General features: G+C 42.1%; 1 protein-coding gene across 1 annotated transcript in view; it reads right to left on the reverse strand.

Annotated features, from left to right (window-relative positions):
* The window catches only part of LOC149941338 (agrin-like), a 110,114-nt gene that overhangs the window by 2,850 nt on the left and 85,191 nt on the right, over window positions 1–22,073 (reverse strand). The window contains exons 2-21 of the mRNA XM_090179459.1: window positions 17,811–18,026; window positions 15,707–15,943; window positions 13,850–14,062; window positions 11,221–11,327; window positions 9,928–10,042; window positions 9,511–9,735; window positions 8,693–8,911; window positions 8,350–8,514; window positions 7,221–7,313; window positions 6,645–6,806; window positions 4,295–4,438; window positions 2,960–3,202; window positions 1,716–1,892; window positions 1,457–1,655; window positions 1,059–1,271; window positions 818–942; window positions 653–757; window positions 456–590; window positions 140–401; window positions 54–71 (exon numbers count right to left, since the gene is read on the reverse strand). Of these exons, the coding sequence (XP_090035585.1) occupies window positions 54–71; window positions 140–401; window positions 456–590; window positions 653–757; window positions 818–942; window positions 1,059–1,271; window positions 1,457–1,655; window positions 1,716–1,892; window positions 2,960–3,202; window positions 4,295–4,438; window positions 6,645–6,806; window positions 7,221–7,313; window positions 8,350–8,514; window positions 8,693–8,911; window positions 9,511–9,735; window positions 9,928–10,042; window positions 11,221–11,327; window positions 13,850–14,062; window positions 15,707–15,943; window positions 17,811–18,026 (3,373 nt within the window). The remainder of the gene's footprint in view (window positions 1–53; window positions 72–139; window positions 402–455; window positions 591–652; window positions 758–817; window positions 943–1,058; window positions 1,272–1,456; window positions 1,656–1,715; window positions 1,893–2,959; window positions 3,203–4,294; window positions 4,439–6,644; window positions 6,807–7,220; window positions 7,314–8,349; window positions 8,515–8,692; window positions 8,912–9,510; window positions 9,736–9,927; window positions 10,043–11,220; window positions 11,328–13,849; window positions 14,063–15,706; window positions 15,944–17,810; window positions 18,027–22,073) is intronic.

Raw genomic sequence — 22,073 nt, forward strand, 5'->3', positions numbered from 1 at the left:
ATTCAAATTAACGCTGCAAACGAATAATAGTGCCGACAGGCGGCGCAACTTACGTTAGCACCACCAAGCCACTGAAAATAACAAATTATTTGATCAGTAATCGTACAATTGCGCCATTTTGAATAGGTACGGTACGTACGAAAGGTTGGCGATACCGCTTCCCAGATCGTATCTGAACTGAACGAATCCGTCCACTAGATTCACCGATATGAAATCCCCTCTGCCAGAGGCGAGTTGTCCGTTGTACATCAACATCCCGGTTTTGGAATGGGCCAGAAACCAAATTTCGATGCCGAATGATTGGCCGACATTTTGGAGGGTCGGGAGTTTGAGATAGGCTTGTCCGTCGAAATAAGGGGTGAACACTTCTTGAAACTCCCTGTGATCTGGTTCGATTAAAACTAACGTTACGGGGTAGGTTTATGGACGTACAACACGAACGCGGCTTATCTTACGATGATCGCATATTTTTCCTTGGGGCCCTTTAGAACAACCGCAATCGTAACTTCCGTCTTTTCGGGACGTGCATTTTGAACCCTTGGCACACGGATTGCTCGAGCACGGATCCTTTTGAATCTCACATTGATTTCCTGAATTTAAAACACGTTTATATTCTTCAACCCTTCTCATTCCTTAAAATTGTCATTATTACCGGTATATCCCAAATTACAAAGGCACTTGTAACTATCTTGAGTATCGACGCAAGATCCTCCGTTCATGCATGGAAGACTGGTGCATGGCGAATCCGCGCATTCTCCTGTAAAAGAATCGCGTTTTAAATCCGGAAATTATTTCGGTCATCCGCGCCAAATCTCACTTATTTTCTCGGCTCCGATGATATCTTTGGATTCGGGTAAACTGAGTTTCATGTCTTTACTGCCGATCCTCAGCCGTCTTATGCAGCCCACCAATCCATTCTTGGTGCCGATGTTTTCGAATATCCTGCGGGTACAAAGTGGACCCGATATAAAAACCCCGTTGTTGATCCTTCCCATTTCTTATCGCGGCTATCTATCGCTGGCGCCATAAAAAAAGAATGACGCGTTATAGACTCGTACGTTTTGCTCTCGATGGGAACATATCCAAGGAAAAGACTCTGCCCCAAATCCAGGGACTTGAGAACGCCCTCGCTCCGGCCGGAAACGTCGATTTTCCCGTCTAGGGTCAGGGTTCCGTCTCTCAGATATCGCTTAGCAACCAGTTTGTGGAATCTCCCCGTCTGCAACCGGTGAGGCGAACGGAGCACCACCGGACCGCTGCCCAGATTGTACCTTGAAAAGCGAAAAATGTTTTAACGCTAACGCTCAACTTGACTGCGTGACCTAGACGATTCTACCCGTTTCGCGAAGGGTGGTTTTTACCCAATCCTCAACTTTGCCTTTAACCCCTAATCATTTCTACTCCTCGAATAAGAATGCCGAGTATTTGGGGGAAATTTCGATTGAGAAATTTGTACCGGAATTCGACGTATCCATTTTTAATGGCCAGCGAGACGAAGTCGCCGATGCCGGACTGCGTTTGTCCGTTGTAGAGTAGAATGCCGTCGTTGGCGTACGATTTAAATTCCAGTTCGAGGGAGAGGCGGGTGTACGCGTGCAGTCGCTGCAACTCCAAATAGGATCGTCCGGAGAAGCCCGGTGTTTCGAATTGCAAGGCTAGATAGAAAACGATTACTTTTGGCGCGTGTTTTCGATCGGATGGAGGGCGAATATTACCGTGTATGGATGTATTACCATCGATTGAAGGCCTTGCCGTCGTGGGCCCCGTGCTCAGGAATAGACCTTCTGATAAGCCGAACGTAATGTCCCTCGTTGATCGCGATTCGTACTGTTCCGACGTGGATTTCTGTATCGTAGAGCGTCGTACGGGGCCGACAGTCGGTTCTACACCGTCTGAAGTGTCAAGTTAGGCGTCAAATACACGTTTTAAGTAGACACTTACAGCGTATGGAACGAGGGACTTCCGTGATTGACTTAAAGGGGCTCCAAAGTTCGGTGGCAAAATGTGTGTTAAGTCGGTAAAGTGCGAAATTTACGGTTGACTCTGCCCGCCTCTGCCAAGGCCGAGTGAATTGTTGGGGGGAAGGAAAAGCATGCTCAATTTTCTTTTTTATTGCCACCGAGCTTTGGAGCCCCTTTAATTTCCTTTTGTAAAACCATAAGTCTACAATTAATTCCATAAGTGTGTCAGTTAGTCGAAATAATTACTGATAACTATGTTTCGATTGACATCAAACCCGAAAATATTAGCGCCTCAAGCGATAAAAATACGCGTCTTTAAAACAAATTATACACGCCAGTCCTACGCCGCGACACAGAACCCTTCGCTCGCTCACTAATAGCGTTTTCCATTTGATTGCTCGAGATTCGCTCTGAATCTGTCTCTGACGTCATAGATCTCGCCCCAATCGACTAGAGTAAAAAAGCAAATGGAACATTCCATGAACATGCTTGTAATTTGAATTTTCGCGTCTTGGTCTGCTATTTTGCCAAAAAATCTAAAAGGAACACACGAAAATTTGCTCCGATCTCGATCGCGATCCGTTGATCTGTCGAAATCGGCAGATCGGTTTTGGGCGATCTCGGAGCACCCGAGAGCGTGAAATGGAACACGCGAAACTTGATCGGAGCAGTTCCGAGTACGCTAATGGAACATAAAATGTTGATCAGAGCGATCTAGAGTGCTCGAGAGCAGTCAAATGGAAAACGCTATAAAATGATGAGGCAAAGAACACTTATTACGCCTAATAACTTCGTGTCAAGTACACCAAAAATATAAGGTAATTCTAGAAATTACTCTCAGTAAAAATTGAACACGCAAAAGATTGAGAGCTGACACAGTTATGAAATATATTTATCAACTTTGGGTCATGGACAAAACACAAAATGTTTTAAAATAATTACGCTGAAGATTTCCTTCGTTCCAAGAACATCCGTGGAGCGGGAATATCGGCTCTTACCTATTTTGCACAATCCGAAGGCGCGAATGTTAATTTGCTTCTGGTACCTGCAGCTGAATATTCTTAGTTGACATTCGGAAGTGTAGGCGACACCATCGGAGCCGCAGACGGGATTTTTGGGTTCGGGATTACAGCGTATGTCGCAGACGCATTGAGATTTCCCGTGGCCTCTCTCCTGACATATGGCTCCGAAGCGACATCTCAACTGAGAGCATGTACCAGGAACCGGATAGGCTATTGACGCTGCGCCGCAAATTCCAGGGTTGCCGGCCAAGGAAGAAACCAGAACGGAAAGAAATCCTTAATTCTACAATCAAAATTCTACCACAACCGCCCTGCGCTTTCAAGCCGACACTTGGACTCAAAACATCCTCAATAATAGAATGAAGGGTAACTTTTCCAGCCTAGACTCCGATCCTGGGGCGAGAAAGAGGGGGGGGGGGGAGCCCCCATTTCCCAATATCCTCAGACTTATACGTGGCACTTTATTAGCGCCGTTTTTAATTAGAGGGTTTCGGCTTAAAAGTAATTACAAGTTCGTTTAATTTGTAAGGGGGCTCTCGCCTTTTGGTTTCTCGCATCGACGCTTCTCATTGGTTAGTTTTTTGCCGTTTCCCTCCCCCCTCTTTTCACCCCCCGTCCATAAACGGCAATCGCTCGCGCGTCCTACTTTTCAAACCCTTAATCGATTTTGGAGGAAAAAAATAAATCGTGGGTGGCTGGGAAGTCGGATATATATGTACCAAAAACAATTTTTGGGGAAAGCCGTACAGCGCCACTCTTCCAAACTCGCGACGGGAAGGAGAGTTAGTTCACGCTGGAGAAAAAAGGTGGCGCTTTTTGGTCCATTAAAAGCGCATTGGGAAATTTGGAGCCAGTCCAAGATCTTGGGGCTGCCTCCTTCGGCCCTAATCGTTAAGGCGTGTTTTAATTAATAACACCTCACGGGCTGCCATTAACGAGATTCGAATAACCCAACTGCGATGAGCCCGGCTGAACGAAAGACGACTTCGCTCCCTTTTTCGGCTACCGGGATTGCCGGCTAAATCTTCTCGTCCCCCTCTTCCGCCGGAAACGGACTTGGACAGACCCATTTAATATCTAAGAAGGATGGGGAAGGAAGGATGGATGCGGCAGCCTTCCAGACTCGAGCTTCCGCTGATAAATGGGACGCGGTCTCTACTCTACTCCGGGATGAGGATGGAGAAAAGGGAGGCAGCATCCATCCCGAATATCTTTCGGTGAGGTTCGCCGCTCATCCGAGGGGATGATTTTTCCGTCGGTTCGTTTTAAGGAGCATTTTTGCGAGAGGTAGGGATGAATGACGCTACTTACCGTCCGTACATCCGTCGTTCGTGAGAACTGTTCCAGACGGACAAATATCGCATTTCATGCCTTGAATTCCGTGGCGGCAGACGCATCTTCCGGTCATCTGCTCGCAATCGTCCCGTACCGATCCTTGTTTATTGCAGGCGCAAGCTACGAATATAACAGATATCATACGCGAATGTTCTTCGTAGTATAGTTTATTTTCGTATGAAATCCTATAATTTTGATAATTTGCCCATTTCAGATCCCAACACTCACAATGTCAGTGAAATTGCTAGATTTAACTTTAGGATAAATTACTATATAAAAGTCATTCTAGTCTATACTTTGGTTATTGTTAACTAGTTGTTATTGTTAACTAGTTGTTATTGTTAACTAGTTGTTATTGTTAACTAGTATAGTTTTGTGATAAAACGGTTAAATAGTTTAATAATCAGCTGGGCTAATATCCAAGGCACCACTTTAGGCCCTAGTCATCTAGCGACTTTTAATGCCTTTAAACAGTTGGCCGGGTATGTTGTAATTGAAAATCCAAGATTTATTTCACTAAATATGGATTTTATTTTTAAATGCATAAAGTTAGTAAATTAAATAGCATATATAGTCCTATAAAATCCTATAATTTCGAAAAAATAGTTCTATAAAATCCTATAATTTTGAAAAAATAGTTCTTAATTTTGAAAAAATAGTCCTATAAAGTCCTATATTTTTAGAAATATAATCCTAATTCTCCTATTAAAAAATTGAAGATTTGAGTGGGGGCCCTGTACGCGTTTCTAGCGAATATCATTATCAGTATAGACATAAGTAACATAATGTAGATAAATATGGCACAGAAAGAATGTGGTTAATGATAGTCTGTCGTAAAATAGGAAGTTCCCGAACAGGAAACTCGTCCCTTCCTACCCTTTCCGTTGGCAAAATAGTTGGCTAGTTTGATGGCGAGAAATACGAGCGTTCACGCGTTTAGGTTTGAAATTCGAAAAAAACTAACTTCCGAAATGGAACCAGTGTTTATAATAGTTATTTTTATCTTCCGGTTCAATAATTCATCATTATTTTCCACTTATGGTATAGAGAGAAGAACGCTTCTATCGTAATATCAGAAGTAAATGAACCGAAGTTATTGAAATAGCGCTCAGAATGGGAGGGCGTTTTCCTTATGAAAATGATGAGAAAATCGAGTCAAATAAAAGCTAATTTCCATCCCCGTCTTTTGACGTGATAAATTGCACTTGAGAATTGTTGGTATAGCTATTTATATGTATAAATAATGGTTTCATAAAAACAAAAACTTTTTTTCGGGCTAGGAGCGCGCAAAATTTCAAATTCGAGGTAAAATTGTAACTTCATAAGGAAAACGCCTCCAACATGGGGAGTATAGCAGTCTGATAACTTTGGTTCATTTACTTCTGGTAATATTTAATGTCGGCATATTTTATCAGAGCTTCGCGCGGGCGTTTTCCGTGGCCGTTCTATTTTACGTCATCGGAATCAATCCATTTGGGCATCTAATTGAATGAAACAATGGCTCCGCGTCCTGTTATTTTGGGGAACGCCATTCCGTTTTCCGCTAATTAAATAGTTTATCTGGTAATTAAAAGCGCTGCTAGAGAGAGAAAGACTGCGGTTCGCCCTCGACATTAGGCCATCAAAATTGTGGCGGCCGCGATTTTGATTAGATTAGACCCAAAGAGGCATTCGCAACAATAGTCTATCCCTAATTCGAAACTGAAAAGATAAACTCTTTAATTTCGGCAGCCGTTCTTTCCAGACGGCCTTTCGCGGGATTTGACTGAATCCTAATTAGACTAGCCCAAAATGTATATTTACTTTATAAACAAAGTGGCCCTAACCTTACTCGAACGTTTCTAAAGGGCCGCGGTAAGGGTGGGAGGGGGGGGGGGGCTTATCCTATCGTCCTAAAAGCTTGGCGCAACGAAAATCACCGACTTTAATTCAATATATATCGGAAAAGAAAACTGGCCGGGAAAAAAAAGGGGAAAGTTGTTGTTAAAACGAGATAAAACAACGGACGGAAAGAAGTCCAATCGAATTTTTCGTAGAACACCAGACGTTAAACCAATTGTGTCTAAGTTCGTTAGAACTAAGTGATCATTGGTTAACGAGCGGCGAAGATAAGCTCGGGGATGGGGTAAAGTCTATTCGTGTTCGAATAAAATCCCCTTATCCGGCGGCTTAGTTCAGTTTATATAATATGGAAGGCGCCATAGATTCGTTTCAAAGATCCGCGAGGGTAACTTTTCTGCCAGTGGCAGTTCAAAGGCAATAAGTCGGGCTGACGCGTTTTATCCGTATGTCTGTCCGGGCGTTGTAATTTTGGAAATTAACTTACGGGAACAACCGTTGTTTCCGTCGGCAATTTTATGAAGACCCCAGTAGCCCGGCTCGCAGCGATCGCATTTCAGGCCGCCCACTCCGGTTTTGCAGTGGCATTGTTTGGTCGTCGGGTGGCAGGTCTCGGCCACGGAACCTAAACGATTGCACAGACAGTCGCCTGTCGAAGAGAGAGAGAGAGAACCATGTTTAATCGCGTTAAATATACTCTAGGGCTTATACCAATTAGTTATTGAAGACGAATCGAGCGAAGTGAGCGAAGCTTCGTCAATTGAAGCGTAACGCTATTGCTCAAATGTAATGAACCTTTGCACACATACCGAATTCTGTTTTTTGAAATATATGAACGGAGATATTTGACGTCAAAGTTCATAAACTTAAGCCTACCACATCCTCGCTACGTTACTGGTTGGCTCTCATCGTTTGTATTTTGTAAAAAAATGTAGGCTTAGCAAGAATAAAATATTGTTATTTCTTCTAAAAATATTTCAGCTACATTTCACAACTTCTATTCCAGCTTAGGTGTTCCCGTTCCGTCCTAGTTTGCGAATGCGTACAATGGATGCGAACTTACTGGGGCAGCCAGCGTTGGTGGGGCCCAAGGCCGCCGTGAAACCGTCGGGGCAACAGCCGAATTCGCTCTCCATGCATTCCCTGGCTTCCACTCCTGCAAGTGCACCCAAAGTTAATATCAATATTGGTGTACGCGGCTGTCGCTAATTCCCACATATTAAATTAGGTAGTTAAGGGTTAGCTAATGGACGAGGCCCCTACGTTGTAATGTCACTAATTTAGAAAGTATGTCTAATACGATTATTTTCCAGGGAAAAGGCCTATTTTGGGAGAAAACCGCTTGAAGTCGCCTGAAAGCGCAAATCACGTAATACGAATTACGTGGTTTCAGATTTAAGCAGCGTTCAGACTATGTGAAAATATGACGTTTGCGTCGATCGTGTCGGTTCTTTCGATTTCTTACACCGTTCATACTTCTCAACAGAGACTTCATATTTTCGCACGTGTCGTTTACATTTTTTCATTTAGTTTCGGACTGCCTAGATGGGGTCTCGGTTTAAAGCTCAAAACGTTCATAGCAGACAATTAGCCTTATGCCTCATCAGCGCTGACTCTAGGTAGTGGCGACCTTTAGAACCATCGAAATACCATAACCAATCATAAAAATTATTTCAATTTTTCCGCCGTTATTACTGAGCTCTGATTGGATGAACAATCACTTTTTATGTTAATCTCCGTGCAAGGTTGGTTCCTTTCTGAACAGTGAAATGAACGAACCGACGCGACCTACATAACCGAAACGACACGACCAATGCTAACGTAATATTTTCACATAGTCTGAACGCTGCTTTAGAGAGTTAATTAAATTTTATTTCGAATTCTGATACCAGTGTCGAAAAACCGGCAGTCTTTTATCGCCAAATTTAAATATCTTTAAAGCGAGGTCTAACATTTTTTTAAATAAATATTTTTCGGAAATGAACACCAAAAGGTTACGTGGTTTTTGCTTTCAGGCGACGTTATGACTCCTTTTTTTAAAGCCACTTTCGTCGAGAGATAATTACTAAACAAGGCTACTATGGTCGGTTTCGTCTATATGATGACGTTGACCCGTTCCGTCCGCCGCGAAGGTCAACAAGAAGTAGAAGCCCTCAACCCTGATAGAAAGCTTACGCCGAAATCCCGATTACCTCTGTTTCCGTCTTCCCGGCAACATTTGGCGAAGGAAGAGGATTTGTGACAATAACTGTCCATGGGGCAGGGCTGAGATTTGGGACCGTCTCCGCAGAAGTATTCCTTCCCCGTGACTGGGTCCCTCAAAGGACGATCTCCGTCGCAAGGTGTCACTTTGAGCTCTGTCGCGTGCGAGGAGAAGAAAGGAGGCGAGATCGGAAAGAGAAGAGATATAAGATTATGATATTTATATTCCGTGGCTGGAGACACTCTAGACGTCTTTTTTCAAAAGGACGGTACCCGTTATAAGGGAATTACGGGTGTCGGGGGGTCGAGTGATAAGAATGGAACGGGGCTTACTATCGCATCTGTCTATCTGCACGATTCGGATCATTTTCTGTTGCTTGCACGATTCCTCTTGCAGTTTGCATTCGTTGGAGTAGAGACGTCCGTCCGACCCGCAAACCGGGTCCGTCAGCCTCTCGCATTGGAAGTGGCAAACGCAGTGAGACCCTCCTTCGGAGTCCATGTCGCACACTCCACCGAAACGGCAAATCGCGTCCTTGCAAGATCGAGTGCCTGAAAGACATTCAAATAGCGCCTTTTAAATCGATAATTCGCCATTTCGCTTCTCTCATCGATCAAACGAAGGCGTTAAGTACAAGCTCTATCCGCGGGGTATAGCGTAATTTAATTTTTGAAATACGTAATTGGAATCCGAATAAACTTAAGGCCCCTGGTAGGAAACTGTCGAGTAGCGTACCTGACCGCGGGAGTTTTGTCCTATTGGCGACTTATTCGCCTTTTGAAGGTTTTCCAAAGTTGGCTCTTCCGAAGATACGCGCGTTTTTCGGTATACTTATAGAGTCTTTCTGTTTGTTTAAAAATAAAGCAATTACCGGGGAACAATACGCGGCCTGTTTTGGGAAGTCCTTTTACTTTATACTCTTTGTTCGGGCCCCGCAGCGCCCTACAGAGGCTGCTTTTCGAGATAAAGAGGACTTTTGTACGTCGGTCGGGCCTCGGACAAACGAAAGGGAAAAGGTGAATGGGAGATCTCCCGGTGAAGGGATGAATGGCCGAGTAAAGTAGGTCCGTGAAGTTGAGAGACGCTTAGAAGCCGAGACAGAGAGAGATTGCGTTGGCGGGTAACGATGGAAGGAAGAATGTACGCTTACCTGGGCCTATGGGCAGACCGGGAACTTCCTCGCACTCTCCGTAGAACAAAGCGCTGAATTCGTCGTTTTTCAAGCAAGACGCTTTCCTCATCTCGCATTCGTTCGCGTAGGTAGAGCCGTCGCTCGCGCAAACCGGTTCGTACGTCTCGGGACACTCTTTGGGACAGACGCACCGACCGTTTTCGCAGCGAGCTTTGTACTTGCAATGCACGTTCTGACACAGATCTGGCAATTCAAATAAACCACTCGAATAACGATCAATTATTAAAAAGCCCTTTAATCTGGCAGAGATAGGTTACGTTCGACCTAGCTGTGCCGGATTCGGTTCTATCGACGGATGAGGAGTTTCGAGGGAAAGATTTTCTTCGGACACGGAGAGGAAGAGATAGAGAGGGAATTGGAAAGGGTGAGTTTTACCGCAGGGTCCTTGCGAAGCGACGATTATGTTAACCTGTCGCTTGCAAGCGGCCACTTTGAGAGAGCACTCGTTGGGGTAGGTGATGGCGTCGCTCCCGCAAACCGGTGCCTCGTGCTGGACCATTAGTACAAAGAGAAAAAAGAAACGGATGAGGACAAAAAAGAATCACTCTACCCCGTGTACTGTCACAATCAGATCGAGACCGACCAACTGAAGAATAGTCGAGGGAGGAACTCATTTAGTTAAGTAGGCTTTGGTGGTCGCCCACCCCGCGCTATCCTCAATGCCATTGTTTCTTAGCCCGCTCCCTTCGTTCTGGGGAAGGAGCGCCTAACGACATTCACTCGAAGACCCATTCGCACTATTTCAGTCGCGACGGTAATTCCGCTCCCCCCCCCCCCCTTCGCTGTCGGTTCGGTCAAAAACTAATCTGGCTTCTATTTCGAACGATCAAACGTAATGAGACCCCTTTACGACCTAATCCGGGCAGCGTTGCCAGACGTACGATAATTATCGTACACGTCGATAATTTCGATCTCGTTTTTGGGACGTACGATACTTTCAATGGCGTACTATAAAGTACGCATTTTTCGATAATTCCGCTTGCGCGTACGATAATTTTAAACGTAAGTTTTCAATGCGTTGAGTTTAAAGTGTTATTAAAAAAATTATTTAACAAGTTTAACGTCAGTATTTCACAGAAAATTCAAATTTAACGCCAGCTTTCAGGCGTACGATAATGTATTTTTGAAATCGATAATGTTTTGGCTCTGGTACGATAATTTTAGTTTCAGGAACTGGCAACGCTGATCCGGGTCCTTTTGAGGCCGCGAAAGTAACGAAAGACACAGCCGATATCCAGACTAAGGAAGTCTACGTTGATTGTTAAATAATTCTTCATAAAGAACTCATTTCCCCTCGTCAAATTAATGGCCTCGGAACCCAACACCCTTTTAAGTCCAGAAATGAAGTTAAGTTAATTTAATTTCTGTACCGAAGATTAAATCCCAAAGTGACGGCGCTTTTATTTCATTATTTCGTAAGTAATTTAAGCTCGGGCTTAGGAAATGAACACGTAAAAAAAAAAACGGGTCCCGACTCGAAATATCATTTAGTTATCCCCCCCCCCCCCAATCCGTTCGATTTAGTCGATTGCCGTTCTACATCGAAGCTATTCGTCCATTACAACTCCTAAAAATCTTTAATGGTTGTTATAGTAGACGTATACGTTACGGAGTGGCGCGCGACTGTCGAAAGCCGGTTATGATAGGATTACGGACGAGATGGCCTACCTTATCGCAGGAGGTCGGGCACACGCATTTGGCTTTTTCCTCCGCCAGCACCCCTTCGGCCGTCTCGCAGATGGCGTAGTAATCGCAGTGCTTGCTGCCGCAGCCACCTTTTAAAACAATTAAGGGAAAGGTCGTTCGTTAGTGCAAGCCCGGCTTGGCGCTAATTAATAACGATCACGGCCCATCTTCCATCCTCATCCCGTTTTCCACTAAATAGACGCTCCCCGATTTATAAGCCCCGAAATAGAGAGGCCCTGTTTCCCCGAAGGATCGCCTTTCCCGGAATATAGTCACTGGCCCAATAGGAAATCGGAAGACGTATTACTCGTTCGTATACGCCTGCCCTGCCTCCATTCGTTTGAAGTGACAGTTATTGTCGGGCACCTCTGACCCTTTAAAGCTTTTAACCCTACTCAAATCACCCCCTCTTTTTAATAAACGACTGATTGTTTTTCGTTTTGGGGAGGGGGATACCCCGAAAGGAAAAGGGGAAAATAATGGTTTCGGTCCTTATTTTAGTCAGATTACGTTTTGCTTGGGGAGGGGGGGGGATCGGTCAAAAGTCGATTTTAGAATTTCGTTATTGGGGGGGGGGCGCATCCGGGGGAGGGGGTATCTAATAATTCAGTCAAAAGCTTCGCGGCTCAGCAGACATCCCTCTCTAACGAAGTAGGCTTAGCCATCGGGACTTTTCCCATATTGGACCCACTATGAATCTTTAATAGAATAACCTTGTATTACATTAATTATGCTCTCGTAAAAGGTAGTATCCTGGTTGTAGGGTGCGCTTGATAGGGAGTGATATTAGAGGTTTATTACTGACGCTATCGCCGATAGAGCTTCTGGGAATGCGGGGTTTCAAACATAAATTAGCCTAAATATACCTGGATGTTTTGAGAATATTGTACAATATGATAATACATTGGAGAGAAGTATATATTTATCCAGTGTCAGTCAAGGGGGGGGTCGAAGTATGTGAATGTTTAGAGGGGGGCCCAAGGGGGAGGGGTCCGGACCCGGTAAACCCCCCTTTTCTACGGAACTGTATTTCACCATACTGCTAACGTTACTTCCATTGGGTTGGGAATAAATAGAGGTACAACTAAATCTGACTGGCGCGGGACCAATTTCGTTCAATAAGGAGAGTCTAGGAGACTTATTCAACTTTATCGTTCTACCGTGGCGGCATCTGTCGTTAGTAGTGGCAACTATATTGCAATTGAATATTTTCGCGAATCTGATGCGAAATTGAAACGTATGATTACTCGTAGCAAACAAACCTTTGAAGTTGTTTAAAAATAATTTTATTCTGTCAACACGATCCTTTTTAACTCAAGTTACGGTGAGTTAGCTAATAATTATTTATTTTTAGCCATGTAACTTTACAAAATATAGATGGCGCTACCGCCTAATTATAAAGAGGAATTTCGTACAGTCTTATCAGAACAGGTCCCACGTAACCATGGCAACCGAAATCGTAATTGTAATTCTAGCAGTATTATTCCCAATTCAATGTTTACTTCGCTGGCTCCCACTGATTTTTCTAAATAACTTAAATAGGTAACTATCCTTAATGTAGTGTATTTTTAAAGTTTTTCTTCACTGCGTAATTTGCGTCGTACCTACGTTATTTTAAAAGCCTCTAGCACTGGAAATTTCTTAAATTAATTTCTAGCATTTTAGTTCAATATTTCCGTCCACTAGGTTCGCTAGCATCCGGATCCCATTAACTAAACAACAGCGAGGTCACAACTTCCAAGAGTCAATATCCTCAAATCAAATTACGCCGTTGCTAAGTGCAAAATCCCAGAATTTAAGAAAATAAATGTTTTAATATAAATTATTGTTTTGTCTTAATGGAAATGGTTAAACCGAACTTTTGGAAATCCCCTCATTAGGTCCAGAATCAGACAATCATTATTTGTATTGCAGTTCATAGGTTTTTATTCCTAACTTGAACCAGAATCGAACAGCCATCTTTGTGAATCAAAAATAAAGAACCAAGTCATCGCGTCGTTAAAATTTATAATAACGTAGGCAACGGTACGTGTTTCATTTTTACGGTGTAAGAAAATAATAATAATAATCAGCTAGGCTAATACCCAAGGCACCACCTTAAGCCTAAGTCATCGAGCGACTTTTGAAGCCATTAATTCAGGTGGCCGGGTTACAATGCGTAGGAGGGTGGTGGCAAGCCCTTCATGCCACGCGAGCCAACAACTCCCTACACTCACTATTACCGTTAACCTCGGTTAACCGTTTTTATGGAAGGGGAAACCGAAGAGCTCGGGGGAAAACCCCTTAAACCAGTGAGGAGAGAACTAGCCAACTCAACGCGGAAGAATTTTTTCCGAGTAATCACCCAGGGCCACAAGCTAGGATTGAAACCGGCGCCTCTCGCTGCGAGGCGAAGGTGCTAACCACTCCGCCACCCCACTTAAATGTAACCTGTATCGTTAGGACAAACCATTCTTGGCGTTTCTAGGGTTTTTATATCACAACCAGCGCTATAAAAGAACCTTTTTGGGGTACTGAGCTCCGTAAATTTAATGAATAAACAGAGGATTCGCGTCGCTCGAATGGCGTTTGGCACTCGGATTTAAGGCGGACGTATTTGCCGGGCACTTACTGCAAAGTCCTTCGCTCTTGACGGTAATTTCTTTGGCGGTCAGGCAGGATTCTCTTCTTAATTTGCATTCGTTGGTGTAGGATACTCCGTCAGATCCGCAAACGGGCAGGAATTCTTCGGAGCAGCTCGGGCATTCGCAAACCGCTTGACCTCGACTGACCACGCACACGGCTCCGTAGTCGCATTCCTTTCCTACGCACGGACCCTCTTCACCTGCAACACGACAAAACCAGCGTCATTATCATTCGATCCGGAGAATACGCTCTATATACGGTATGTATTTATATTGCCAATGTTCTCCGTTCCGTTTCTCCGGATTCTCAACTTTCTAAAGACGGCTAATCGCTTTCTCTAAAGACGGCTAACGGAACTTTTGACAGCGACGTATCGCCCCCTCTTCGCGAACACCCGTAACTTCGAATTGATTAACTTGTCGTCTATCTCGACGGGCTTCAACGATACAATCATTGACGAAGGTATTTGTAATTAAATATCCCTCATTCCAATAGCGTTGAGATTAAAATACGAGCCGACAAAGTGTAACAGTATCCTATTTTTTTTACTTTGCAGATTAAGTAACGTTTAATTAATTGTAATTTGCGAAATTGTGTCCTACCAAGATTATGTTGACACTTTCCGGCTGTACCATGGTCTAGTTTTACACCTGTCACGAAAAGGGGTTAGGTAAACAGTCACCCGCGTGTATTACAATCGCGTTGAAAGACGTAGCTTTAAGCTAGGAGCAACAAACGCAGCACCACAAACAAGGATAACGCAACCCGTTAAAAGTCGTGGATTTTCTTGCGTACAATTTTCATTGATTAGACGCTATAGCGCCTGCTGCCGTCGGAAGATGATAATTCGGAAATTGTCTTCCCACCGCCCGTAAAACGTTCAGCTTAAAGGTTCGTCCAATGAAATTTGTACACAACACTGCCTTAGCGTGTTTAAAGGCTAGCTGCGTTCTCCTTGTGTTTGTTGCTCCTAGCTTTAAGGAACCAATGAGATTTCGGTCGATTTGATTGCCGTTTAAGGGGAAGTGCATACTGGCAGTCCGTCAGGTGGATTGTTAGAAATGCTTAAAATGTAATTCTCCAAAATTGTAAAAAAATACATTATTGGTCCTAGTGTAGCGTTCACTGAATCTCAGTTATACGATTTTATTATTGACCGAGAACCGACACGTATATAAGCTTTGTCGAACTCAAATGTTTTCTAGCGAATTTCATCGAAAGAACCCTTCTATACGTTTTATAAACTTTACCCCGTCTACAAGTATCCGTCACACTGTCCTTCGAGAGACGAATTGCCCGTATCGACCGAGAATGTCGGAAATAAAGGATGGCATTCAATTCGGGAAATCCTTTGTTTCCATTTAACTTATTCATTTCGTCCGGAACGAAATATCCATTATTCCGCGAAAAAGTTTCCGACGTAACGTATAAACTCAATCCTTTGGACTTACTATTTTGCTATTTGATGGGACGATCCGTTTGTTTAGTTTTGTAAACAGATTTCCCCCCAAAAATGTTGTATCTTTTTAATATAAATTCAAGGCGGGCTTATTACGGCGTTCCAAGAAATACTTCTAGGATGGCTCCAGCAACGCGAAAAGCCATTTATCCAGTTCCATTTTTCGATAAATTCGGATTTTTCATTTCGTTTTCTATCTCATTCTATCAATAAAATATCCTTTTTAAATCGGGATTGTCCCAGTGGCTCCCACTTTTACTCGTCTCCCGAGTGCCCTGTGGCTTTTGCGTTGTTGGAGCTCCGCGTGGGAGGACAAATCCTTAAAAATTCGCTTTTTACCAATCGATTTGTATCTCGCGGGGGAGGATGGGATAAAGAGATTACCGCAAGCGCCTCGGAAAGCGACGGTGATCGAGACTTTCTTGATGCACGAGAATCTCCTGAGTTCGCACTCGCTGTCGTAGGTCAGTCCGTTGGAGCCGCACACTGGTCGCATGACCGGTTCGCACGGAGGTGGACACAGACACGTCGGACTGCCGTAGCGGTCAATATCACATTCGTGGCTCGGACTGCAGTCTGAATTTTCGCAAGGGTTTCCGCCCTTTGATAACAGGCGAAACGCTGTAAAGATAAATACAGATACTAAATGGAATTGTATTAAATACCTTTCTTTGCGCCTTATTCAACCTCATAATAATCTCGATGATCCTGAATTCTAGGCAGTCTTACCCAGAGATACATACACTCTAAAGATTTATATAGAGTGTATGTATCTCTGGGTAAGACCATAAGCCTATAACCTCTAAGTTTGAAACGCGCATAGCGCCCTTTGTACCACCACTGGACGGGCGAAAAAGAAGAAATCAGGCGATAGTATCGGCACCTGGTAGAGATAAATTGAAGCTTCTTCCTTCCCCCTTTCTCTCTCTACGCACCTCTCTCTTACCAAATCAGCTGGCATCATGCATTGCGGGACGCGTTAAGTTTCTCTTTTCCGCCACCGGGTGGATTTAGCGCTGTACTTTCGCCAGTCGTTTGCTTGAACCAACACTGCCTTTCGATTCAAACTTAGGGTTGTTAGGCTTATGGTAAGACATACAGAATTCACGATCCGGCATTGGATAAATCTCTTTTTCTTCCAGAGTGTATGGACCTGTAATAAGTTGCGTGTCTAGGTTCTGAAAACCAGGGGGTAGGCCAAGTATGCTAGGGCTTACTCTGAAAATTAAAAGCCCCCATACCAAAGGCACTCGTAAAATTAAAAATAAGCCAAAACCTCAGGGGTTTGCTTTTAAACTCCTTAAAATTTTACGGAAAATTTTACAGGAAGCAAAGACATTGAAATTTTAAGTATTTTGCTTACCTAATGAAATAAAATGGGACCCCAAAAACCTTCTAAGGGGGTCCAAAAAATTAAATAGGGGGGTGGTACTATACTTGTTCTACCTAACCCAAAACTTTTTCCGCTGCCATTGCTGATAATATGCCGTAATCGGTGTACAAACCTGTTCCTTTGACTGAACTAAAGTAATTACTGATTACCTAATTAGCACCTTTAACCAGTATAAAGATTTTTAGAAAGTTGCCTGCTGAATTTATTTGGGGGGTGCCAATGCCTTGATACTAAAAATCCTAATTTTTAACTACCACTCCTGAAATTAGTAATTATACCGAAACTTACTTTATTTTGATATTTTTAAATTGTGAATTTCGACTTCGATGGAAACAGAATATTTTATTAAAAATACAAGTAACCGATGTTATATGATATTAGTTGGTAGTTGAGTAATCGATTTTTTTGGGTTGGTCGGGTTGGGATGCTCAAGTATTCATTTGGGGGCGCTGAGCATCCTCAATATACGGGCCAAGGAATGCCACCGACTTATTGGTTACGGAATTGGTTTTTAGTGAATGAATTATTCAAAACAACAATTTATTACCTTATTTTAAATTTATTTGGTAACCTGTTGTTTGTTTTTAATTAAATATATTTTTCAATCTTTGTCATCTTATTTTTAAATTATTTGTTATTGGTGTATTTTTTCGAATACGCTTTTGTTTCATTTTTATTCAAATATTTTGTATTCTTCATATCTGATTTTTAAATCAGTTCTTGCCCCAGTCGGTGTCAGCTAAGCTTTCTATTATTTGCAAAAAATATATTAATTATTTTAACGCCCGAAGGTTATGATAAAATAAAATAAAAATTTCACTAATTGTACAATAAAAGTTCTATCGGCTGCTTCATCAGGTCTCTCAACTTTAATATAATGCACGGATGTTCAGATAGTTGTTAAAAACGTGTACGTGTACGTCTAGATTGGACGAATTATAGTCGTACGAGTAGCCATTTCGTGAATAGACAGGAAATCTAGCTACAGAAAACTTGAAGAGGAGGTGCAGACTGTAGACAGAAAGGTACGTCAACACTACTGCCAGTTCCCCATACATGTTTTCGGGCGCCGGCTTAACCTCTTACGTAACTTACCGGAAGCACAGTCTCCGCTGTAGATGATACGGAGGCTTCTTCTGGATTTGCACGCCTCGACCCTGAGCGCGCATTCGTTGGAGTAGGTCTTGCCGTCCGAGCCGCAAACGGGTTTGACCTCGGCCGAGCAAATGGCGTTGCAACGACAAATCGGGTTTCGGTTGTCGTCCAACTGGCACACCTGCGACGCCGGACATTGGATGCCATCGCACGGATCTGTCGTAAAAGGAAACAAAAACAACAAACTTTAGCGATCCCCATTTAATACCGTTCTTCATCATTTGCGCTCCGCGGATTTTACTCCCTTAATCCGCGCCTCCCCCTATCCTCGTTGCCCCCCCTCCTTACACTGCGTTGCTAGGAAATGAGAAACCTCATCCCCCCCTCTGCGTAGGAGATATCCATCATCCGCAGATCAGACTTTCGCCTGAGGGATATGTTGGCCGGCCGCTCGAAGCTAGCGCCAGATATCATAAAGAGTTTGACGCTTCATATTTTATCGTGTCTTTTGGCTTAAAATGGATTCCTCTCGTTCTCTCTTCTCGCGTCTGTTTATGGATCGAATTTTTGGCCTACTCTACGGCCTTTGCCGCGGGGTGGCGCTCGTTGGGCCTTGGATAAAGGTAGAACTAACATATACCCATTGTGAAGCAGTTTCGTCTATTGTTAAACCCGTAGTTTAGTGAGTATGGCAAGCCATTCAGAAAAAAATATAAGCCTAACTTTCAAAATGTAGACCTACTTATTCGAAATGTATTGCTACCTTTTTCGAAATATAGGGCGATCTTTTTAGATATATAGGCCTACCTTTCTCTAAATATAGCCCCACCTTTTTCGAAATATATATCTAAAAAGGTAGCCTTCTACCTCTAAAAAAGGTAGCCTTCTATATCTAAAAAGGTAGCCTTCTACCTCTAAAAAAGGTAGCCTTCTATATCTAAAAAGGTAGCCTTCTACCTCTAAAAAGGTAAGCCTATATTTTGAAAGTTAGCCCTTTATATCTGAAAAGGTAGGTGTATTTTTTAAAAGGTAAGCTTATATTAAGAATTTTGCCCTGAATGGCTCGCCATAAGTGAACATTGATAGGATACGTCGCACCACGTTTGACCAAAAAACCAGGTTTAACAACACCTTCCATACTTTGGTGTATGTTAGTGTTATATTCTTGATGACCCTAAAAAATTAACAAACACTTTTATGGCCTGTATAGGTTTTCATTGTAAAACGGCCACAAAATTACCCTTAAATGTAGCATTTTACGGTACTTTCATTGGGTTTACCCTAATTTAACCATTATTTTTGGAATACCTACATAAATATAAAGTATGTGTCCACCAAGTTAACATATGTGGCAACTTAAAAAATTCCAGGTATGTAAAGGGTTTCATCTTGGTAGTAAGTAGGCCTATCGTTGAGCACACGGGTGTTATACGAAAGTGAAACACTTCCATATACATTGATTCAACTTTAAAATATGATTAACTGATTGCGCACTTTCATTATTACACTTATATTAAATAATTTTGACATTTCTTTCCATAGACACAATGTAATCATCTACATATATGATATTCTCAACTTCTATTCCTCAACCAAGCAAGACACCTTCTCTAAGACGGCTTGTCATGAAAATAAATTTCCCGCTTGCAGTGTTGTATTAACAAAAGACCGCGGAGAATAACGCAGGCGGGTAACCAAAAAAAGCGAGATGGTCGCGCTTCTTATGAATATTTAATCAATCTCACTTAATCTTTATATCATCTTTAATTTAAAGAAGCGACTAGGCAGACCTCCTTTTCTTACATTTATATCGTCCAGGCCTCCCCGACTGCCGCATCCGAAACCTTTTTATTTTCGACATAAATCCTTTAAAATCCTACCAGCTATCCATTTTTAACCGCTAGATGGCAAGGCGTACGAATTTAATCTAGTTTTGCATTTAAATGAAAATGTTGAAGAATCGTATTGGATGATATACCCTATTCCAAAATATTTAAAAAAAAGGTAATACAATACTCGGAAGAAATGCTAGTTTAGTCCTATGTTTCCAAATCAATTTCTGACGCTGCTTTATTTTGGTGCATTTAAAGTTTGAACAAGTTGATTAAGCGTACGCTAAAATGCATTTCACATTCAATAGGTCAAATAGATAAATTGATGGAAATTATTCCATAATTCTTATATTTTAATATGATACAATAAAATAATACAACTTCATTTTCTTTAATTTTAGCGTATTGACAACAATTGGTTAGAAACGAACTGAGAAAGTTTGAAAAAAAAATACACGCAAAGATTATTTTACAGTTTCTACGCTGATCTATATTTATAAATTTATCCTCTAAGACTATTATTTATCGGTAAAATCCTAAAGAGCTATCATGTTTATGAGAAAAAAAAATTACAATTGTAATTCCAATAAATGATTGGAAAATGACTACAAGCCCTGTATAAAAAAATCCAACAAATTTCTTCTGGGTGCATTCATTTTTAATTAGAATGTTTTGAAACGTCACTCAAATGCGTGAGCAGACGAACTCCTAATTATATGGCTATACTACGCATGCCCAATTTTATTCAAAACTCACTGGAAATCGAACGTGTGAACCAACAGATTTCCAAACGCTAACAATCGCAGCGAGATCGAATCGAGGAAAAACGTTTTCGAGGGTACTTGTGAACGTGACTTAAAGGGGAACGGTCAAGCTTTAACCAGTTAGACAGCCCTATAGCCCGTTAAAAACTAAAATTTATGGCGAAAACCGCATAAAAAAATATTAAGTGGTTAATTTTTAAAAAAATAAAGAAATTTCGGGAAATTGAAAAGCGCGCGTCCGCCGCGACACCTGGTGAGAAATCGGTGATACAGAAAACAACGTAAAAGCGCGCGCTGCTGACGACGCAAAAATTTGTTTTGCACGCGCGGCACGTTCCTGTTATACGAGACCTAAGCCTAAATTGCGCGATTTTAAAAGTTAGAATAGTTCGCAAATCGCTCACTAAGGTGCTGCTGGCGCTGGCGATACACCTTAAGATGGCGGCTGAAATTCAACCCCAAATACTTGGCGTTATTTTGCGTTTCAACTTTTTAGGCCAAAAACTATTTTTTCAAGACAAAATAAGGTACGTGTAAGTATATTGAACGTCTTGTTGATCTTTTGATATGCAAATAAGGCGATATTTGGAAAAGCTTGGCCGTTCCCCTTTAAGTTATATTGGTTCTAAAGCGTTAACTGAAATTTGGATCATAAGCGATTCGGAAGTAAATCGTCAGTATATACGATTTATCATAATATATCATATTATCCTAAGTAAGCTATTATAAGAACAACTACACGGGGCATAAATGCATTACTAACGCTGAACTAAAATCGCGTAGATATGTAGTAAAACCCATATTTCGACCCCACAAAAAATCTATATGAATCATTTTTTCATCAAGAAATGCTCTCCTAAGCTATATAAGTCTCGATATCGACGTTAAATATTTTCTGACGCCCGAACTCGAAGGTCACCAACGTCGCAAACTTCACTCTCCTCTCTGTCCTTGACAGCGCTGCCGGGTGATTTAGTACGGGTCTAATAAGACGGAGGAAGGATATAAGCGACGCGAGGAAAGTAACCCGAGGGGGTAAAAATAAATTGTCGGTTTTACTAAAAATATGATTAAATTGTTGTCAAAGTAGGTGATAGATGAGCCTATTATAATATACGTCTTTCACTTGTTGGTGCCAGGCTTCGAGCCCCTTTAATGCTGATTTATTTGAAAAAGGGTATTTTTAAGAGGAATTTTGGAGACTTTAATAATGCCTATTTTCCGCCCTCTCCTTTCCCCCACTTTTCTCTCACAATTTTTTATATTTTTTAAATGAAATATTTAAGATGGAAGGAAACTAGACCTACGAAGCTTCGCGTCGATGTGCGACGGCCGAAATTTGACACTTACGAAATTGATTGAGATAAGGACAACTAATCACTTGAAAATCTATTTCGCTCTTTTTTTTCCTACGCTGCTCCCCCCCCCCCCTCCAACCTTTTTATTCTTTTATTCTTTATCATTATATGTTTATTAAATTGAATTGATGAATTGGTATCGGCTGTAAAGGCGCCACTAGTTGTGATGGGTTTTTTGAGGTCGCGTTTTAACCTGGCCCTTTTCAAGAACTTATTTAGGGCACCGAGAATGTATAAGTGTAATAAAACAAACTTATCAAGATGTCACGGACATTTAAGTACACACAATCCACCCGATGTATTAAATAT

Source organism: Leiobunum rupestre, chromosome 6 (genome assembly GCF_980474605.1).
Source record: "Leiobunum rupestre chromosome 6, qqLeiRupe1.1.hap1, whole genome shotgun sequence".
In the NCBI taxonomy this organism is placed as follows: Eukaryota; Metazoa; Arthropoda; class Arachnida; order Opiliones; family Sclerosomatidae; genus Leiobunum; species Leiobunum rupestre.